This window comes from Entelurus aequoreus, linkage group LG11, assembly GCF_033978785.1.
Source record: "Entelurus aequoreus isolate RoL-2023_Sb linkage group LG11, RoL_Eaeq_v1.1, whole genome shotgun sequence".
Taxonomy (NCBI): domain Eukaryota; kingdom Metazoa; phylum Chordata; class Actinopteri; order Syngnathiformes; family Syngnathidae; genus Entelurus; species Entelurus aequoreus.
In genome coordinates this window covers 65,577,164-65,594,675 of record NC_084741.1, presented here as the reverse complement: position 1 = coordinate 65,594,675, position 17,512 = coordinate 65,577,164, and the positions used below count along the sequence as shown (strand labels likewise).

Genomic DNA, 17,512 nt, shown 5'->3' with positions numbered 1-17,512 from the left:
AATACTGCTTCCAACACACATTATCTTCCTCCACAACACTGTAACCAAACACATGTTGCCTGTTCGGGGCTTTTTTCTGGGAAGCATCAATGCACACATGGCATTGAGAGATACCTCTGTCTGTATGTAAGACTTGGGGGGGCTAAGTGGTTCAATACACTGTGAAAATCACCACAGTCATTTATCAATACTGGACAACAAAGTGCACTAACAAACTGCATATTTCTTTTGCAAGGAAGACTTGTAAATTCACCACTGTATAATACAGTGAAATAACACAAAATAAAAAAAACACAGCGTGCAGGCGGCGCTAAATGCGAAGCACCCCCTCAAGGGGAAGCGTGATTAAGTGTCAGCGTGAGCATAAAGGTCAAAGTTCAGGCAAAACACCCCGGAGTAGCACCACACATCCCCCTGACAATAACATTTAAAAAAAAACAATATTTACAACACATTTTCCTGAATGTTAAACCATACCAGAGGGATTTCACTAAATAAATGATACATCATTGTGAGAGTAGAAAACATTCCGGAATGCTAAAGATAATTCTTGGTGTGGAGACACAAAAAAAAACTACACTAACCTTATTGCTCAATGCTGCCCCCTGCTGTTAGTCACTGCAATTACACAACAACTTTAACATTAAAAGAAGGGCGTGACTAAAAAATAACCTCACATTCCTATAAAATCACAATCACAAAAAAATGACATATGTGTACAAACCATATTTTAAAATTCCGCCAATGCGAGAGGATTAACAGTGGCGGAATTGTATGCCAAGAAGTTGAACATGTCGATTAGCATAAGCTTCCTTTTTCTCCTGCAACATCTCGGAGTGCAGTTTTGCTGAGGCAGTATTTACATAGAAAATGTGAATGAATACAAGTCTGGATGACAGTGAGAGTGCTTTGTAACGCTGGAATGCGTGCGTGTGCGTGTGTGTGTGTGGCAGTCATATGCTTGAATGAGGGAATGTGTGCGCACACTGGCAGGAATGGTGTGTGTGTGTGTTGAGTGTGTAAGTGCATTAGGAAAAGTGGGGCTGGTGTTTGGGGAAGAAGTAGAGGTCTTTGCAGAACGAGCTGGTGAACTCGGACATCTCTTTGCAGCGGTGGTGGGATGTGCCGGGGGCATAACCCTCGCGCTCTTTGATCCGCCCGTTGACCTACAGCGAGGAGGATATTTCTGTAAATGTCGCACTGTGCATGCAAAATGATGTAATGTATGCACACCTGCACCAGGATGTCTGCCAGGTGTGTGTCTGCAGCACGGCGGCGCAACGCGGTGTTAAGCTCTTGTATGTACCAGGATCCTCGCTTGGTGTTGCGCATGGCCGCCGTGCCTTTGAGAGAAAAGCAAACAAAAACAGCTCAGTACAAGAACACAATGGGGACACACACACACACACACACACACACACACACACACACACACACACACACACACACACACACACACACACACACACACACACACACACACACACACACACACACACACACACACACACACACACACACACAAGAACACCACATGTCTGCTAATAAACCTCCTGCAACATTGTTTGTGCTTAAAAAGCAATGCTGGAAAGAATCACAGCAGAGATGAGATGGGATAAATGACGAGCGGCCTCACTTACCGATTGGCGTCAACACGAGTAAGATGAGCAAGTAAAGTGGAATCTCTAATTCAATCTGTCTAGACTCTGGTCCAACTCAGACGGATTTTTTAAATTTAGCAACAATTTGAGTTTGAGTTTGAGTTTTGAGTTTATTTCGAACATGCAAGCATACAACATGATACATCACAATTTCCAGTTTCTTTTCAACATGTTCGAAAAGGAGTAGGAAGAAGCAGAGCTTATTTAATCCTACCCCCTTTCTTTACATAACAGTTGCAAAACTTTTTGTTCACTTCCTGTTCACAATTTTTTCACAATAAACTCCATAAGTAATCACAATAAAAATAAATAAATAAATAATAGTAAGAATTTAATAATAATAATTGGTGAAGTAAGTCATATTTCATATGATGAGATAAGTAAGATTACTTTAAGAATGAATGAATGGATGGATGAAATAAATTGAGAATGTTTGTCATGGTTCTTCTTCTTTGTACTTTGTAAACACTTTAAGTTTGAAGAGTTTCTTGAAGTGTATCATATTAGTACATTGTTTGATTGCTTTGCTTAATCCATTCCATAATTTAATTCCACATACTGATATACTGAAGGTCTTAAGTGTTGTACGTGCAAACAAATGTTTTAAATTACGTTTTTCTCTAAGATTATATTTCTCCTCTTTTTTTGAGAAGAATTGTTGTATATTCTTGGGTAGCAGGTTATAGTTTGCTTTGTGCATGATTTTAGCTGTTTGCAAATTCACTATGTCGTGGAATTTCAGTATTTTTGATTTAATAAATAAAGGGTTTGTATGTTCTCTATATCCAACATTATGTATTATTCTAACTGATCTTTTTTGTAACACCGTTAATGAATGAAGTGTACTTTTGTAATTATTTCCCCATATTTCTACACAGTAGCTCAGATATGGTAACACTAGTGAGCAGTAGAGAATATGAAGGGATTTTTGGTCTAGAACATGTTTTGCTTTATTCATTATTGACGTGTTTCTTGCAACTTTATGTTGTATATTTTTTACGTGAGATTTCCAGTTCAATTTATCATCAATCATTATACCTAGAAATTTGGTTTCGTTTACTCTTTCAATTTCTATTCCGTCTATTTGTATTTGTGTTTGACTTTCTCTTCTACTGTTACCAAATAGCATTATTTTAGTTTTACTAAGATTCAACGATAGTCTGTTTTTGTCAAACCATCTTTTTAATTTGTTAATTTCTTCTGTTATTATTTGTATTATCTCCTGTGTGTTCTCTCCTGAACAAAACGCTGTTGTATCATCCGCAAATAATACTAACTTTAAATATTTTGTAACTTTACAAATGTCATTTATATAGAGATTGAATAATTTAGGTCCTAGTATTGATCCCTGAGGTACACCACAGGATATATTTAGCGTAGTAGACGTGTGTTCGCCTAGCTTCACGTATTGTTTCCTGTTCGTTAGATAACTTCTTATCCAGTTTAAGACTAACCCTCTGATGATTTACCAAAAGAAACACAAAAGATCAGTTCCAGGGTCATTTTAATACATACATTTTGGTCGCACAAGTAGAAAAAGAAAGCAAAGTAACTTTTGTTTACTCCTCAACTCATAAATACAAATTATAAATACAAGTTCCAATTAGGGTTGCGCTATATAGACAATATAAATGATACAAATTTGGCTGACTAATAATCAATCAATCAATAAAACTTTATTTACATAGCCCTAAATCACGAGTGTCGAAAGGGCTGCACATGCCACAACGACATCCTCGGCTCAGATCCCACATCCCATAATAAAACTATTGTCATACAGTACCATGATAATGCATGTTGATGACACGTTGTAGCTGTATTCCGCAAATTTGTTTGCAAGATGCAAACAAACGCGTCCTCAATGCAATGTAGCATCCTCGTTAGCGGCTAATGTCCCTCCACAGTGCAAAGGCACTTCTAAGTCAGCAATCTTCGCCTTCATGACGACAATAAACTAACTTTCTTATAAGAATCATCCCTGGAGGATGAGGAACAGTTAAAAATGCTACACAGGCACATGTTTTTTGCACTTTAAAATACTGGTATGTATAGTAAAAAATATGGTTAGAACATCTGAGTATTGTGTGTTAAATTACACTAAGTGTGTTTATCCTAAACATTCCTGCTACTTAATTTTAAACACTATGGCATTTTTACCAAGTCTTTTTTTTTTGGACAATAACGCAATAACATTGTACCGTGGCCTTAATACCGTGACAATATCATAGAGTGAGATTTTGATATCGCTACATCTCTATTCAATGATCTCGAAAATTTGAAATATCAGCGTTGGTATGACCTATAATGTCCCTGGAGCTACTTGGCATTTTATTGATACCCAAATTTCTAGTGTCACTTAAAACTAATGTAAAGTGTCCAAAAACAGAGGAAAAAGTGCTTATTGCATTTTAACAGAAGTACAGTTGGAAAATAACAGAAAAAACCCAGCTATGAACAGTAAATTATCAAGTAGATTAATAATAGTTTTGAGAAAATAATACAACCAGAAATTACGCAATATGTTACTGCATATGTCAGCAGCTAGATTAAGGACCTTTGTAACCCTTTTTAAAATTATTGTATTATACCTAATATGTTGAATAATATATTGTGAAATACAGCATATCGTTATCACAGGAGGCTACACTATATATCGCGATATAGATTATAGGTCATAGCGCCGATCCCTAGTACCAAAGCTTTTGGCAGGGGTGTCAATGTCACCCCACAGCTTGTTTTACTGGCCCACTGTATATTGTAAAAAAAATTTAATAAAAAAATAAAAAATATTAATTATTGAGATTATTAGTAAAACTGTTAAATTTGTGGGCGGTCTTATTTACATGCCTCCACTTCGACTGGGTTTTCTCCCGTCAGCCATGTTGTAGTCTTTAGCGTTTTCAAAAGGAGTGTAATGACAGATATAAGTTGGTTTTGCATAATACGTCCCCTTTAACACATTATTAATCAAAGAAAATATCATATTAATCATGTATAAACGCATATCAAATACGCAATTGATTTTGAGCAACCAGCTCCTTTATCTTAACCGCGGATAGTTACCTAAAAGATGGCGTGGGACGCTATGCGCAAAGATAAGGAAGGAGACAGTAACTATTGGCAAATTTTATTTTTTTAAAATGGTAAATGGATTAAACGTAAATGGATTTTACTTGTACAGCGCTTTTCTACCTTCAAAGTACTACACTACTCTAAGCACTTTGACGCCATTACCACATTTACCTACTGATGACTCAGCATCAGGAGCAACTGGGGGTTCCAAAACATGCTCAAGGATACTTTGACACGGTCACAGAGGGACTGTGGATTGAACCCGACAACCACTCTACCACCACCACAGGACTTTAGATAAAAGCAAGGTAAATCGCATGTATTGCAGTGATAAATTATCTTATCCCAGGTTTAAAATTGCATCTTAAAAGAAAAACATGTTTCTGAGGCAGCTACTAGCAAGATAGTACTACATCGACAACAAACTGGTGGAGTATACCTGTGCCAAAAGTACAATAATTTCAGCAAACCTTTTATAGCAATTGTGATTATTCTTGATTAATACAAATTTAAAAGTGGATTAATCTGATCAAATAAATTAATCATTTGATAGCACTAATTTTTAGTTATCGCACTAATCAACTAATGGGCTTTGTCACACATAAAACAAAAGGTAAAATTTGGATGTTTAGATAGCTCAGCATATATTTCCATACACTGAATTGGTTTTAGCATAATTAATGTACAACATGTAAATCATTCAGTTTTATGTTTGAATATTTGGTTTATGTTAACACTGGACTAAACTATTTAGGATATTGTGTATTATTTAATCTCGTTGTATACCCTTGTCCTGTCACAAAAAAGTAAAAAAAAAACCAAGGTTGGCTTATTTTCCCCCCAAACTTTGAAGTTGTACAATTGGGAATACAAGCAGAGCTCTCACTGAGAGCTTAAAATGAGTGGTTGGATAGATGGTAAGTTGATAAAAAGGCACATGCCAGCCACACTCTGTGATGCTCTCATTTCCTATGAAGATCGCCTGGGGCAGGTAAGTGCTTAATTGACAGCCATAGTCCATAAAAGAATAGTAAAACAAGGACAAACTTACAAATTCTCTGACCTTTGAGAGTGGCAAAGCCGCAGATCATGTCGGACCGCTGGGGGAGTTTAATCCTTGGCAGCCCTAACTCTCCTCCCTGCCTGGAACCAGCGTCCTCTGTCCCTTCTCTCCCAGCATCCCGCTGTTCACAGCTGGGTGAGCTGGTCCTTCCTGGCCCATCTATTTGCTCCACTCCAGAGTCCAGGTCATCTGTGAGACAACAATGTGAGAGTTAAGTAGCAATCAGCAGCTCGCTTTTCTTTTTCTCGTGAGCCCCAACTAGGTGAGCAGAATTTGGCTCTCTGCTGAGGTAAAAGACGACCACACCTAATGGCATTTGGGCAGCACCCCTGTGGTGTTGGGTTAGCTGGAGCAAAAGCAGCGGACGGTAGTAATTGGGGTCACACCCGAGGGGTCTGAGGATTTGCGGTTGGCATCATGGCTTTCTTTCATCTTGGGAGACTAATTAGCCACTCCAACCAACGATCTTCCAGGGAGGCTATGTTTTCATCTGCATTGTCATTTGTTCTTTTATGTGTTTGTTAATTATGCAAAATTGACTTTTGAATGATGGTCTAACAGTAATGTGTGTTTTTACATCATGTTTACGAGTAATACATGGAGAACTCGTTTGCTTAATTTTTGTTGAAAGAGGCGCTCAATTGTAAAAGGAGCTGCCAAGCATTTTTTAAACAGCAGACTATACTGCACATCTTAAAATAACACCTAGCTACAGACGTGTGAGCTGAAACTTTGATCATTTTTTTCTTAGGCGAATAGGCTAACCTAGCATACTGTTGCTTAAAATGTAACAATAATGTTTAGCGCTGTAGCTAAGATAGCTAGACAACAAGCCTATATACAGTATAATACAGTCGTCCTTCGCCACATTGCTTTTCAAATATTGCGGCATCACCACACCGCAGTTTTTTTAAACGTATAGTACAACATCTTTGCCCTTAATCATACATTTTCACGCATAAAAATGGATAAATGAACTAAAAAATATCAATACTACAGTAGTAATGGCCAAATCAGTCAGCGCATGACATTCAGTATTGTGACCAAAGATCGACTCAGTCCCAGGCAGCATTACTATATTGGATTAAAGGAGTGTAAAGGTGACTAAAGGATGTAATTGCATTTCTAGAGGGCTCCCATATTGTTAAAAAATGTATTACTTAAGAAAATATTTCATTTATAATAAATTATTCCTACTTTGCGGAACTAATTAACAGCGATAAACAAAGGATTCGTGTAGATATCTGCAGTGTGTAAATGTGTCACTTTGTCTCACAGTTGAGCTCTTTACCTCCTCTGCATGCTTGGACAAAAAACATCTTGGGTTTATTCTGCAGCAGCGGGCAGCGTGCATTGTCGAAAGCCTCAAACACCCACTCCAACTAAATATCAACAAAAGATACAGATCAACTAAATGTCAATAAAATACTTGTTTTCTAAAAGCAATGAACAAGATGACAGATGCTACAAGCGCACCTGCAAGAGCTGACCGTCTGTGCCATACACAGCTCCTTCCACACCGTGGGAAAGTAGACACAGCACGCAGCTGTCCATTGTGCGGTGGTCTGGACGCCTGCGGAATGTCTCGATGCAGGTTTTCATGTCCTGGACATAATGTACAGACAATTTTATTTGGGGCTGCAGATTTGTTTTAATGCAATAGCGTCATGTATCAACCAGTGAGGCGGCGTCACCTCAGCTGTCAGGTCTCTGTGGACCGTGACCACGTAGTCCAGCTCTGTGAAGACCTTCCTGAGGACCTCGTCGTCCACCTCGCCTCCCTTCCTGGTGTCGAGGTCAGGTGCGGTGCACGGGTCAAATGTCACATTGCTGATCACCAAGGCTAAGCCACGTGGCGAGGAAGTCATTCTATATGACTAGAACACAAGTAAGAAAAGGGTTATGAATGAATTTTGCATCATTTAAGAGTGAAAATACTTGATAAATCACAATTTAACTTCACAAATCTGATGTGTTTTGGTAAAATAATTTAGTTTTTAAGAGAAAAAGCAGTGCATTATAAAACATACAGTAAATTTATAAAATTGTCTGATATTACACACAGCGTATAAACTTTGCTAACTTTTTCAACATTTTTAAACATATTTATATAATAAACTAGATTTTTTTTTCATCATATTTACATTATATTACGATTTTCATTAAATTTGCTTCCATTATTATTATCTCTTTGCTGATTGACGACCTGCACACCAGAATTTAGTCTAATGCTTTATTTCTATGAATTATGTTACCGTTTCGCGGTGAGAGAGGTAGAAATCTTGTGTGCAAGGGAGCACAGGGGTGGTGAGGGGGCTGTCCGACTCCAGACTGAACTCCATGGACTCTGAAAAACACACATTTGCACACACTTAGTGTTACATCCTAACCTAGTGTTAAAAGTGGGGGTGTTCCGATCAGGGATTTACGTTGCCGATTACGATCATCCATGAGTGAGCTTGGCCGATTACGATCACATGTATTAATTGTACATTTTTAAATGTATTCATGGTGAGGATTATTGGCATTTTAGCAATATCACTACAACACTTAAACCAGTTCAATATTCTCTATCATTACATACACTTGTTTGAGCAAAACAAAGTCAGTAGTACATAACTAAACTAAAGCAAAATCTGAAATTTAGTTACTTATTCCCTGAATTTTTAAACATTAACAACAAAAAATGTAAAATAAAAAATCAATTTAATCACTGTAGAATTAATTATATGAAACTTGGTGTCGACACCACCAACTTATGGATCGATCCACCCTCCTCTTACATATCGTGTACTTCGGCTGTGACAATTCTGACTTACCAACAGTTTCTGTTATATTATCCTCCCTCTAGACTCTTATTATTCTTCTCTTCTAATTTCATGTTAATTACTATTCTTCTCTTCTAATTTCCTGTTAATGGATGCTTAACTTCTGCTTAAATGCGGTTCCTTCTACTCTTCTTTAAGTTTACTAAGCACTTATTTCTTGATGTTTAAAGCTAAATTAGCAATTAGCTTAGCTATTAGCATGCCTGCTCCTGGCTTGCACTCGGTGTCTAACATGTTTAGCCTTGTTCTCCAGTAATAATGGTACTTAAAATACTAAAAATTGCAGTTTATTTGCCGTAATGGAAGTGACTAATATTAACTTAGGGGAGTGGCTCAATACTGTAAATGGAGATACACAATTATCTGATAGCTTGTCAGCCGGGTGACTAAAAATGAATACAATGTTCAACTTTTTGATACGGATTGTAGCGAATCGATCAGCACATCTCCAGTTAAAACCTATACAATACTATATTGATAACAGTTTTTTAATTTTGATTCGAACTGTCAGCAAGCCATCGTATGAATTGGATCGGACTAGATTGAGCAGGTGTACCTAATTTATCCGCGGGTGTGAATATACTGTAAGAGCAGGTTGTAAGATGAGGAACTTTACAAATACAATTAGTGAATGAGTCACTCAGAAGGCGTGGCACCTGACTAGATTGAGCAGGTGTACCTCATTTATCCGCCGGTGTGAATATACTGTAAGAGCAGGTTGTAAGATGAGGAACTTTACAATTACACTTAGTGAATGAATGAGTCACTCAGGAGGCGCGGCACCTGCACTCCATTCAGTAAAATAATTACACAAACAACACTTTGCTTCTGGCGAGATAATGCCCTATGTATTCCGGGGGGGATTTATTGTTATTATCATGTCTCCATGTAAACACACTGACAATGACGAGTTTATATCTCACCATGCATTCTTGCTCGCTTGGCTGCAGTTTCATCCTGGGTGGGAAGTGGAAGAGAGGAGTCGCTATACCTCTGCAATAAATAGTTTGATCAGAGTTAATGGAGAAAATGTAACAAACTTATCTACATTTCATTAGGAACACCTGCAGCTTTACAGACGCGTATCAAACACAATAAAAGTCTGGTTCTTACTAACACTATCGGAGAGGTATTAGTATACATTTTAAGGTATTCTCTTTTTTATTTTTAATAATATTTTGGACTGCAAGAATAAGTGCAAAAGAAAGCACAGCTTTCTTTGATTTGGATGCCTGTGTGCGCACATGACAAGAGCGCGTATGGCGCAGATCGCAGCACAAACACTTAAGAGTTATTCACGAGAAAGGTTGACAATAGGGAAACTTACAATACTTGCAAAGTGGATATTTCATCAAAAGAAGGAAATACAATCAGACACATTAGCACACACTGAATTTGATAACTTAAAAATGAATGGCCCGTTTTCAATCCACTGCGTCATTGTAAAATTAACTGTAAACATGAAACTACTGCTTCTTATACATTACATGACAAAACAGCATCTGGCTGGCTCAGGGGCTGTACACCTCCTACCTATCTAAGAAGTGTTCTCCACACTGTAATTAGTCGGAAAGATTGTGTATCATTTCCTGAAAAATTAATTATGCTTATTTTCTGCAAAATAATAATCATTTTTATAGTTGGTTGTTGCAGAAATTTACAACGCAGTTTCTTTGACTTGACTTGCTTGTATGTGTCATTAGCTGATAGTTTTACGTTCTTTTGAGTGTTCAGCTCAATTATGCTTTAGAAAAGCATAATTTTAATTTATTGTAGAAAAATGCTCAACATGTTACGGGACATTCTTGTGTAATTACCACATACCAATTCATGTTGTGTTTTGTTTATTTCTACAGTAGAATATCTATTTCATTATTACATTAGTTATTTTCAAAGCTTTTTTTTATCGAGGCTGTGGAACTCTTAACACCTCACTGTTGGGTTTGTAAAATTACAATTCTTTGAGACTACAGGTGTCAAACTCAAAGCTCGGGGACCATATCTGGCCCGCCACAACATTGTATGTGGCCTGCAAAAGCGTGGAAATAATGTGACTCAATGCACTTCATCTTGTTAAATGCATTTACATTTTGACAGAAACATATTGTACTTCATGCAACCACAGTTCTTCTTAACGCAATATTATTTATTGCAGCAAGACATTTCAAGCAAAATTTTAATGACTACTAGTCATCTTGACTTCGGATTCCAAAGCAGTTCGTATGTAAATAATGATAACCAAATGAAGGACTAATTGCGTAATATTACCAGATTATATATTGATATGTTTTGCAGTTACAAGAGGCCATATGAAGGCAATTGTAACTGATATGGCTCAGGATGAAAATGAGTTTGACACCCCTGTATCAAAACAGATTTAATGCTAATCAACATCTCTGGTATTCTTTTTCCAAATGAGAATGGATAAGAGAATCGATAAAGAACTGAAGTGTTAAGCAGAATCGAAAATGGAATGGACTCGTAAAAATATTATTCATTCCCATCCCTACTGATGATTATATTGTAAACGACAGTATGACAAGTTTAAAAAAGGTCTACACTAGGGATGTCGGCAGGCCGATATTATCGGCCGATAAATGCGTTAAAATGTAATATCGGAAATTATCGGTATCGTGTTTTTTTATCTGTATCGTTTTTTTAATTTATTAAATCAACATAAAAAACACAAGATACACTTACAATTAGTGCACCAACCCAAAAAACCTCCCTCCCCCCATTTCTTTCTGTTATCAATATTCTGGTTCCTACATTATATATCAATATATATCAATACAGTCTGCAAGGGATACAGTCCGTAAGCACACATGATTGTGTGTGCTGCTGGTCCACTAATAGTACTAACCTTTAACAATTAATTTTACTCATTTTCATTGATTACTAGTTTCTATGTAACTGTTTTTATATTGTTTTACTTTCTTTTTTATTCAAGAAAATGTTTTTAATTTAGTTATCTTATTTTATTATTATTTTTAAAAAGTACCTTATCTTCACCATACATGGTTGTCCAAATTAGGCATAATAATGTGTTAATTCCACGACTGCATATATCGGTTGATATCGGTATCGGTAATTAAAGAGTTGGACAATATCGGAGTATCGGATATCGGCAAAAAGCCATTATCGGACATCCCTAGTCTACACCAACTGCTTAGTAGCGCAGCTGATATTTTAAAGCGCTTGCAGAGGTAGGTAAAGCTGCTGGAAGCCGACCATTTACATAATTTAAAATGCAGCTCCTGCTTTCTTGTGGAGAGTAGTAAGGTTGCCTGCAGCCGCAGCTGTTAATGGAAATGTTTTTTGGGCCCTTTGCTAATTAACAGTTGGCTTTTGTAGGCACACAACCAGCGATTATTGACTTAATTAGCATTTACGTAATTTAACGGTATGTCTATTGTTGTGATTGTAATTTGCAACACACACAGCGAGGTGTACTTTGTATTTTGGTTCAAGTGTGGTGCTAGTATCCATCGAAAACATAGCTACTTAATAATTTAAAAAATGAGCATCAGTAAGGCTTAGGTAGCTCACCTCTCTCCTCCACTCTGAAGTTTGCATGAGCTGTCGTTCTGCTTGTTCCTTTGACTCCTCAGGAAGAAAACCCTGCGACCGTAGAACAGGTTAAAATGATGTGTTCAAAAATAGATATGGCGTATTGTTTTAACAGACATTCACTGACCTGTGTGAGCAGCTCACACAGGTGTTCCTGCTCGGTGTCTTTCAGAGCTGTGCAGAAGCTTTCGAAGGCTTGAGGGCCTCGCTTGGGAAGGAGAATGAGCAAACGCCAGCTTCGCTTCTGAGACGTTGTCTCTGCCTAAGAAGATACGTCCATCAGACACATGACAGGACTAAAGTAACAACTAAAACGATGATGATTTAGTCAGTTTTATTGGGGTTTGTGCCAAAGAAAACATGCTCCTTTTTGTATGTAGTTTGTTCTTTGAAGGCAGAGGTGGAAAAGTTATAAATAACACCTATATAAGTTACTGTTAAGTTACTGAATAAGTTAAAGTACCAATGATTGTCACACACACTAGGTGTGGCGAAATTATTATTATTATTTGTGTTTAAGTGTCGTTTTTTAACTTTACTATGCTTTTAATGTTGTACTACATTTTTTAACACAGTAAAAAAATATAAATAGAAATGATAAAAATGCACACAATAAGTTATATTTTAACTTGTGTACATTTTTAGACCTGTACTTTTACTAGGGGTGTAACGGTACACAAAAATTTCGGTTCGGTACGTACCTCGCTTTAGAGGTCACGGTTCGGTTCATTTTCGGTACAGTAAGAAAACAACAAAATATACATTTTTTGGTTATTTATTTACCAAATTTGTAGACATGGCATAACATACATATACACACAGGGTCCATTGCCAGGGTTAATGTGGTCAACATATATACAATAAAAACTAAATAAGATAAAGCTCAGAATGGTTTCTTAACAAAACATTTCTACATATAAAGTGCTTTTTTTGATTGATTGATTGATTGAGACTTTTATTAGTAGATTGCACAGTACAGTACATATTCCGTACAATTGACCACTAAATGGTAACAGCCCAATAAGTTTTTCAACTTGTTTAAGTCGGGGTCCACGTTAATCAACATTTAACTGCCTCAAGTTGTTGCTCGGATTAAATAAAATGACAAAACTTTTCTTCTACATATAAAAAGTGCAACATTAAACAGTTTCAAGTCAACTCAGCCTCAGATTAACTTTTCTTCCCCGCCCCCCAGCCTGGCTAACTTGGCAGTAGGAGGTGGGAGCTGTTTGCTCGTCTTTATCTTTGTTGAAGCGATGTTCACTTGGGGGTGTTGCCGCTTCAAATGGGTTAGCATGTTTGATGTTTTGGCAGAAGCATGCCTTACCGCTGCTGAACAATGTCGGCAAACCTCCGTCCTCCACACCGCGCAGCCGAAGTGTTCCCAAACGGGAGATCTTAACGAGGCAATAGAGGGTCTTCCAGCTCTGGCTTTTATATGTTGTCGTAGCCCGGTCATTGCTAGCATGCCGTGTGTTGTGCCTCGGTGTGCATTGTTTACACAACGTGCGCTACGCTACTTAATATGTCCGTGTGGAAACTCGTTCGGTACACCCTCGAACCGAACCGAAACCCCCATACCGAAACGGTTCAATACAAATGCACGTACCGTTACACCCCTAACTTTTACATTTGTAACATTCTACGAGAGTTACTGCACTTTTACTTGAGTATTACCTGGTTTGAGGCTTGTACAGGCTTTTACTTTTTTTTGGTTGTTTTTTTTTAAATATACAGGACATCCCCTCAACCCACCCTTGAAAGTCACTTTTATTTTATGTACTGTACGTAATAAATTGGTTACTTTTTTAGTAAAAAAAATTCGGACGGTGCTTTTTCTTCTACATATTTTAAGTACTCTCTCCACATTTGCAGGACAACCACCTAACAGTAAATGATGCAGGAAGACGAGTTCATCTTTGTTTTGCACTTTTGCGCTTTGCTTCTTTAAAAACCACACAGGTTTGAATTTTTGTTTGCAGTACACAGGAGATCCCTTCTTGAATAGTCACTTTAACACCATGTACAGGATAAATTAGTTACTTTTTAAAAACTTTTACTTACATAGACTTTTTTCTACATGTACTTGTAAAGTATGTTCAATTGTTCATATCCGGTATACTTCAGTAAAATTGGGTTTAATGATACTTTTACTAGAGTACAATATTTAGTACTCATTTCATTTCTCTAGCACAACCCCCTGGCAATAAATTATGGCCTAAAAGCAGAGGTAAAGTGAAAGTACAGCTGCTTTACCAAATCTATTCAAGTTAAAGTAAAGGTGCTCATAAAAGTGACTACAGTAATTACTTATTAGGATGCAGGGCCTCTTGTGTTTTGCAAAAAAGTAAAGGGTGATACAAGCCTCAAACCAGGCGTTCTTTAAAGGATAAATGTTGTCTTTTCCTACTTATAAATGTTGTGACCATGTTGGATAATCTTGTTAAACAATGCCAAAGCATCAACTAATAAAGTTTATGCATCTGGGGGTAAGCTTGTATGCAGTTTTGGCTGCCTTTGCCCGTGGGAATTTGGAGGATCTTTTTAAAGATTGGCTATGTTGTGACATCACAATGAGATGGACGTAATTATGTGGGCATTTTTAGTATGCAGCCTGCAGAGCTCCTCCCCCTCTGCTTCACAGACTGAAGGACTCTAATGGCTCCTGCATGGATGTTGTGTTATTCATTCTCGTATAATGTCCTCCCACTTGCCCTGACGTCAATAAATAAATACTTCCATGTAGGGCTGGGCGATATATTGATATACTCGATATATCGCGGGTTTGTCTCTGTGCGATATAAAAAACGACTATATCGTGATATTCGACTATACGTTCTCACGCAGTTGCTTTTAGCTGCGGGCATTACACTACAGGCGTTTTTCACTCTTTCTTGTCTCTCCTTCTCACAGAGACTTAAAACAAGCGCACCTTCTTACATACGTCACGTGTGCAACGTCACACGCTCCCGCGGTGCAGACAGGTAGCGACATGGTAACGTTAGCTGTGATGCTAACGGTGCGGGTGGTAATACGAGAGAGAGAAGGTGCGAATCTGGTAACAAATGAAGGAAGAATGAATTCCCAAGAAAAACAGCACGGGGTCCATCGTCTGGCGGTGGTTTGGCTTCAAGCGGGAAGATGTTTTACAAATATGCGGCAAAAGCGTTGCTACAAAAAGTAGCAGCACTGCTAATATGTAGCATCATTTGAAAAGTCACCCGCTAGAACAGGGGTCCCCAAACTTTTTGACTCGGGGGCCGCATTGGGTTAAAACAATTTGGCCGGGCTGTATATATATATATATATTATATATACATATTATATATATATATATATACATACATATATATTAGATATATATAGCGCACTTTCCGCATGCGCGATGATGTCACGTTATCGATGAGAAAATGCATTTTTAGACAATACGATTTGCCTGAGCGGCTGATGTCACACAATATTTTGTGTGACATCATGCACAAAAGTGCACTTTATTTGTTTTAAACTATTGTAGTTGCGTTCTGTACAAAAAGTGCACTTTAATTTAGTGTTGTTTTGATATGTCATCTTAGTGACATCATGCACAAAAGTGCACTAATAGCTTGTTTTAAAATGTCTCTGACAATCTTGCACTTTCTGTATGAAACTTTAAAATGAGCATATATTAATGCAGTATGAACAATAATATTTTAATGTAGACACATAGAATCATCATACTAGTGTGATTATATGCATCAAGTGTTAATTCAAGGCTAAGGCAAAATATCGAGATATATATCGTGTATCGTGACATGGCTTAAAAATATCGAGATATTAATAAAAGGCCATATCGCCCAGCCCTACTTCCATGTTTATTTGTCTTTACAACATTATAAACAGGAATGTTTTGTCGGGATGAACCAGTACGAAATTCTATGAGGAAACAGAAAAACAACTCTATAATGTTGGGAGTAAAAGTAAAGTAGTCAAGTGTGTTTTGGCGGCATGACAATCCTTTGTTTATTAAGTCTGGGGACATTTCATCATGTTAATCAAGCACTAGTAATAATAGTAAAGGAATGGGCTACTATTTAAAATGAAACCTGCAAATCAGATGTTGGTCTGCTTCCTAACTCGCATGTTACCATTTCAAAACACAATTATCTGCCCACGGAAAAGGTATATTCACCACCATAGACAAGATAAACATACCAGGATGCCCTCGGCCATGTTCTCAGTCAGGATCTTGTCTGCCTGCAGACATTGAAGGAGCAGTTCGTCCACCACCATTTGCTTGCAAAGGATTGCAGAACGTTTCCGCAGAACCTGTCTGTGCCTCTCCACCATGCCACAACCGAGCATGTTGCTGCAACAAACACGTAGTTTGTTTTAACCGGTGTGAATATGACAATGTAGACCATTATTTAACGATAATCTGCATTTCCGATGGAAAATACCGATGGTCAAAATTGCAAAACAATAGACAATTGGATTTGGAAATAAAATCCGACAAAAAATATGGACGCCAACTAAATCACTCAAAATAAATATGAAGTTAGACATTAGAGAAAAAATAACATTAATCAGGTTACACTCTTACAGTTGAGGGCTAACTGTAGTGAAGCACAGGCTAGCTAGCGAACTTCGTGAGAAAACCAACCCTACTGTTATTCCTTACAAACCTACCTTGAAGCGCGTTATCCTATTTATGTAGCAGAATTACAGTCCTCCGAGGGGAATGCAGCAAAATAATGTTGTTTTTTTACACTGTTTGCACTCCACACACGGACATCCCACAACCCTTCGAGCACAACTTCCGCGCGGAGCGAGCTGCCGTACGATAGGCGGAGCCAGGGAAGTCATTGTTTACTACTTCGACCAATGAAATCTCGGGAACGTAGAATGACATATCAACTAGCCAATCATTTGTTCGTTATTTTATCGCGTCAGGGCCAGTCATCCAATCGTTAGGTCGCAAATTGGCGAGAGAGACAAACCGAGGCGTAATGGCGGGACATTGAATGTTGGGCCCAAGACGAGCTAGGCCAATAATAAAAAATACCAAATAGTAGCCCGGGCGTTTATTTCACAAAATCAATTTTGGAGACAGGTGTTTAAAAGAAGCAGGCGGTTATTTGCACAAGGCTTTTATTTATTTTTGCACCAGGCCATTATTTGGTTACAATGGTTACTGTCCAGTATTTTTTTTTCGTACAAAAAACTTTAAATGTAAAAGCTATTGTAAACATACAAACAAAAAAACAAGAGATCAACATGAGGTAGGCTATCAAAAGACAAGAGATCAACAAGGCCTCAACATGGCAGTAGTGCAACAATTG

At 37.6% G+C, this 17,512-nt stretch overlaps 1 protein-coding gene across 2 annotated transcripts; it reads right to left on the bottom strand.

Annotated features, from left to right (window-relative positions):
- Positions 1 to 559: 559 nt before the first annotated feature.
- casp2 (caspase 2, apoptosis-related cysteine peptidase) lies at positions 560 to 17,050 on the bottom strand. 2 transcript variants are annotated; one of them, XM_062064341.1, is made up of 12 exons: positions 16,860 to 17,050; positions 16,386 to 16,539; positions 12,322 to 12,456; positions 12,174 to 12,245; positions 9,548 to 9,617; positions 8,052 to 8,143; positions 7,491 to 7,673; positions 7,273 to 7,401; positions 7,088 to 7,178; positions 5,785 to 5,985; positions 1,234 to 1,343; positions 560 to 1,166 (listed from the first exon to the last, which is right to left on the bottom strand). In XM_062064341.1, the coding sequence occupies exons 2-12, from the start codon at positions 16,533 to 16,535 to the stop codon at positions 1,029 to 1,031; spliced, it is 1,371 nt and encodes a 456-aa protein (XP_061920325.1). In that variant the 5' UTR covers positions 16,536 to 16,539; positions 16,860 to 17,050; the 3' UTR covers positions 560 to 1,028. The 2 variants fall into 2 exon arrangements, with proteins under 2 accessions (XP_061920325.1, XP_061920326.1); XM_062064342.1 differs by having other exon boundaries at positions 5,797 to 5,985; positions 16,860 to 17,049.
- Positions 17,051 to 17,512: the final 462 nt, after the last annotated feature.

Bases quoted from the DNA above. Each gene is read 5' to 3' on its own strand.
- casp2 (XM_062064341.1), bottom strand. From the start codon at position 16,535: ATGCTCGGTTGTGGCATGGTGGAGAGGCACAGACAGGTTCTGCGGAAA. The intron at 7,674-8,051 runs GTAACATAATTC...CTTGTGTTCTAG, and splicing joins ACCTCTCTCACCGCGAAACG to TCATATAGAATGACTTCCTC. The intron at 7,402-7,490 runs GTGACGCCGCCT...CATTATGTCCAG, and splicing joins ACAGAGACCTGACAGCTGAG to GACATGAAAACCTGCATCGA.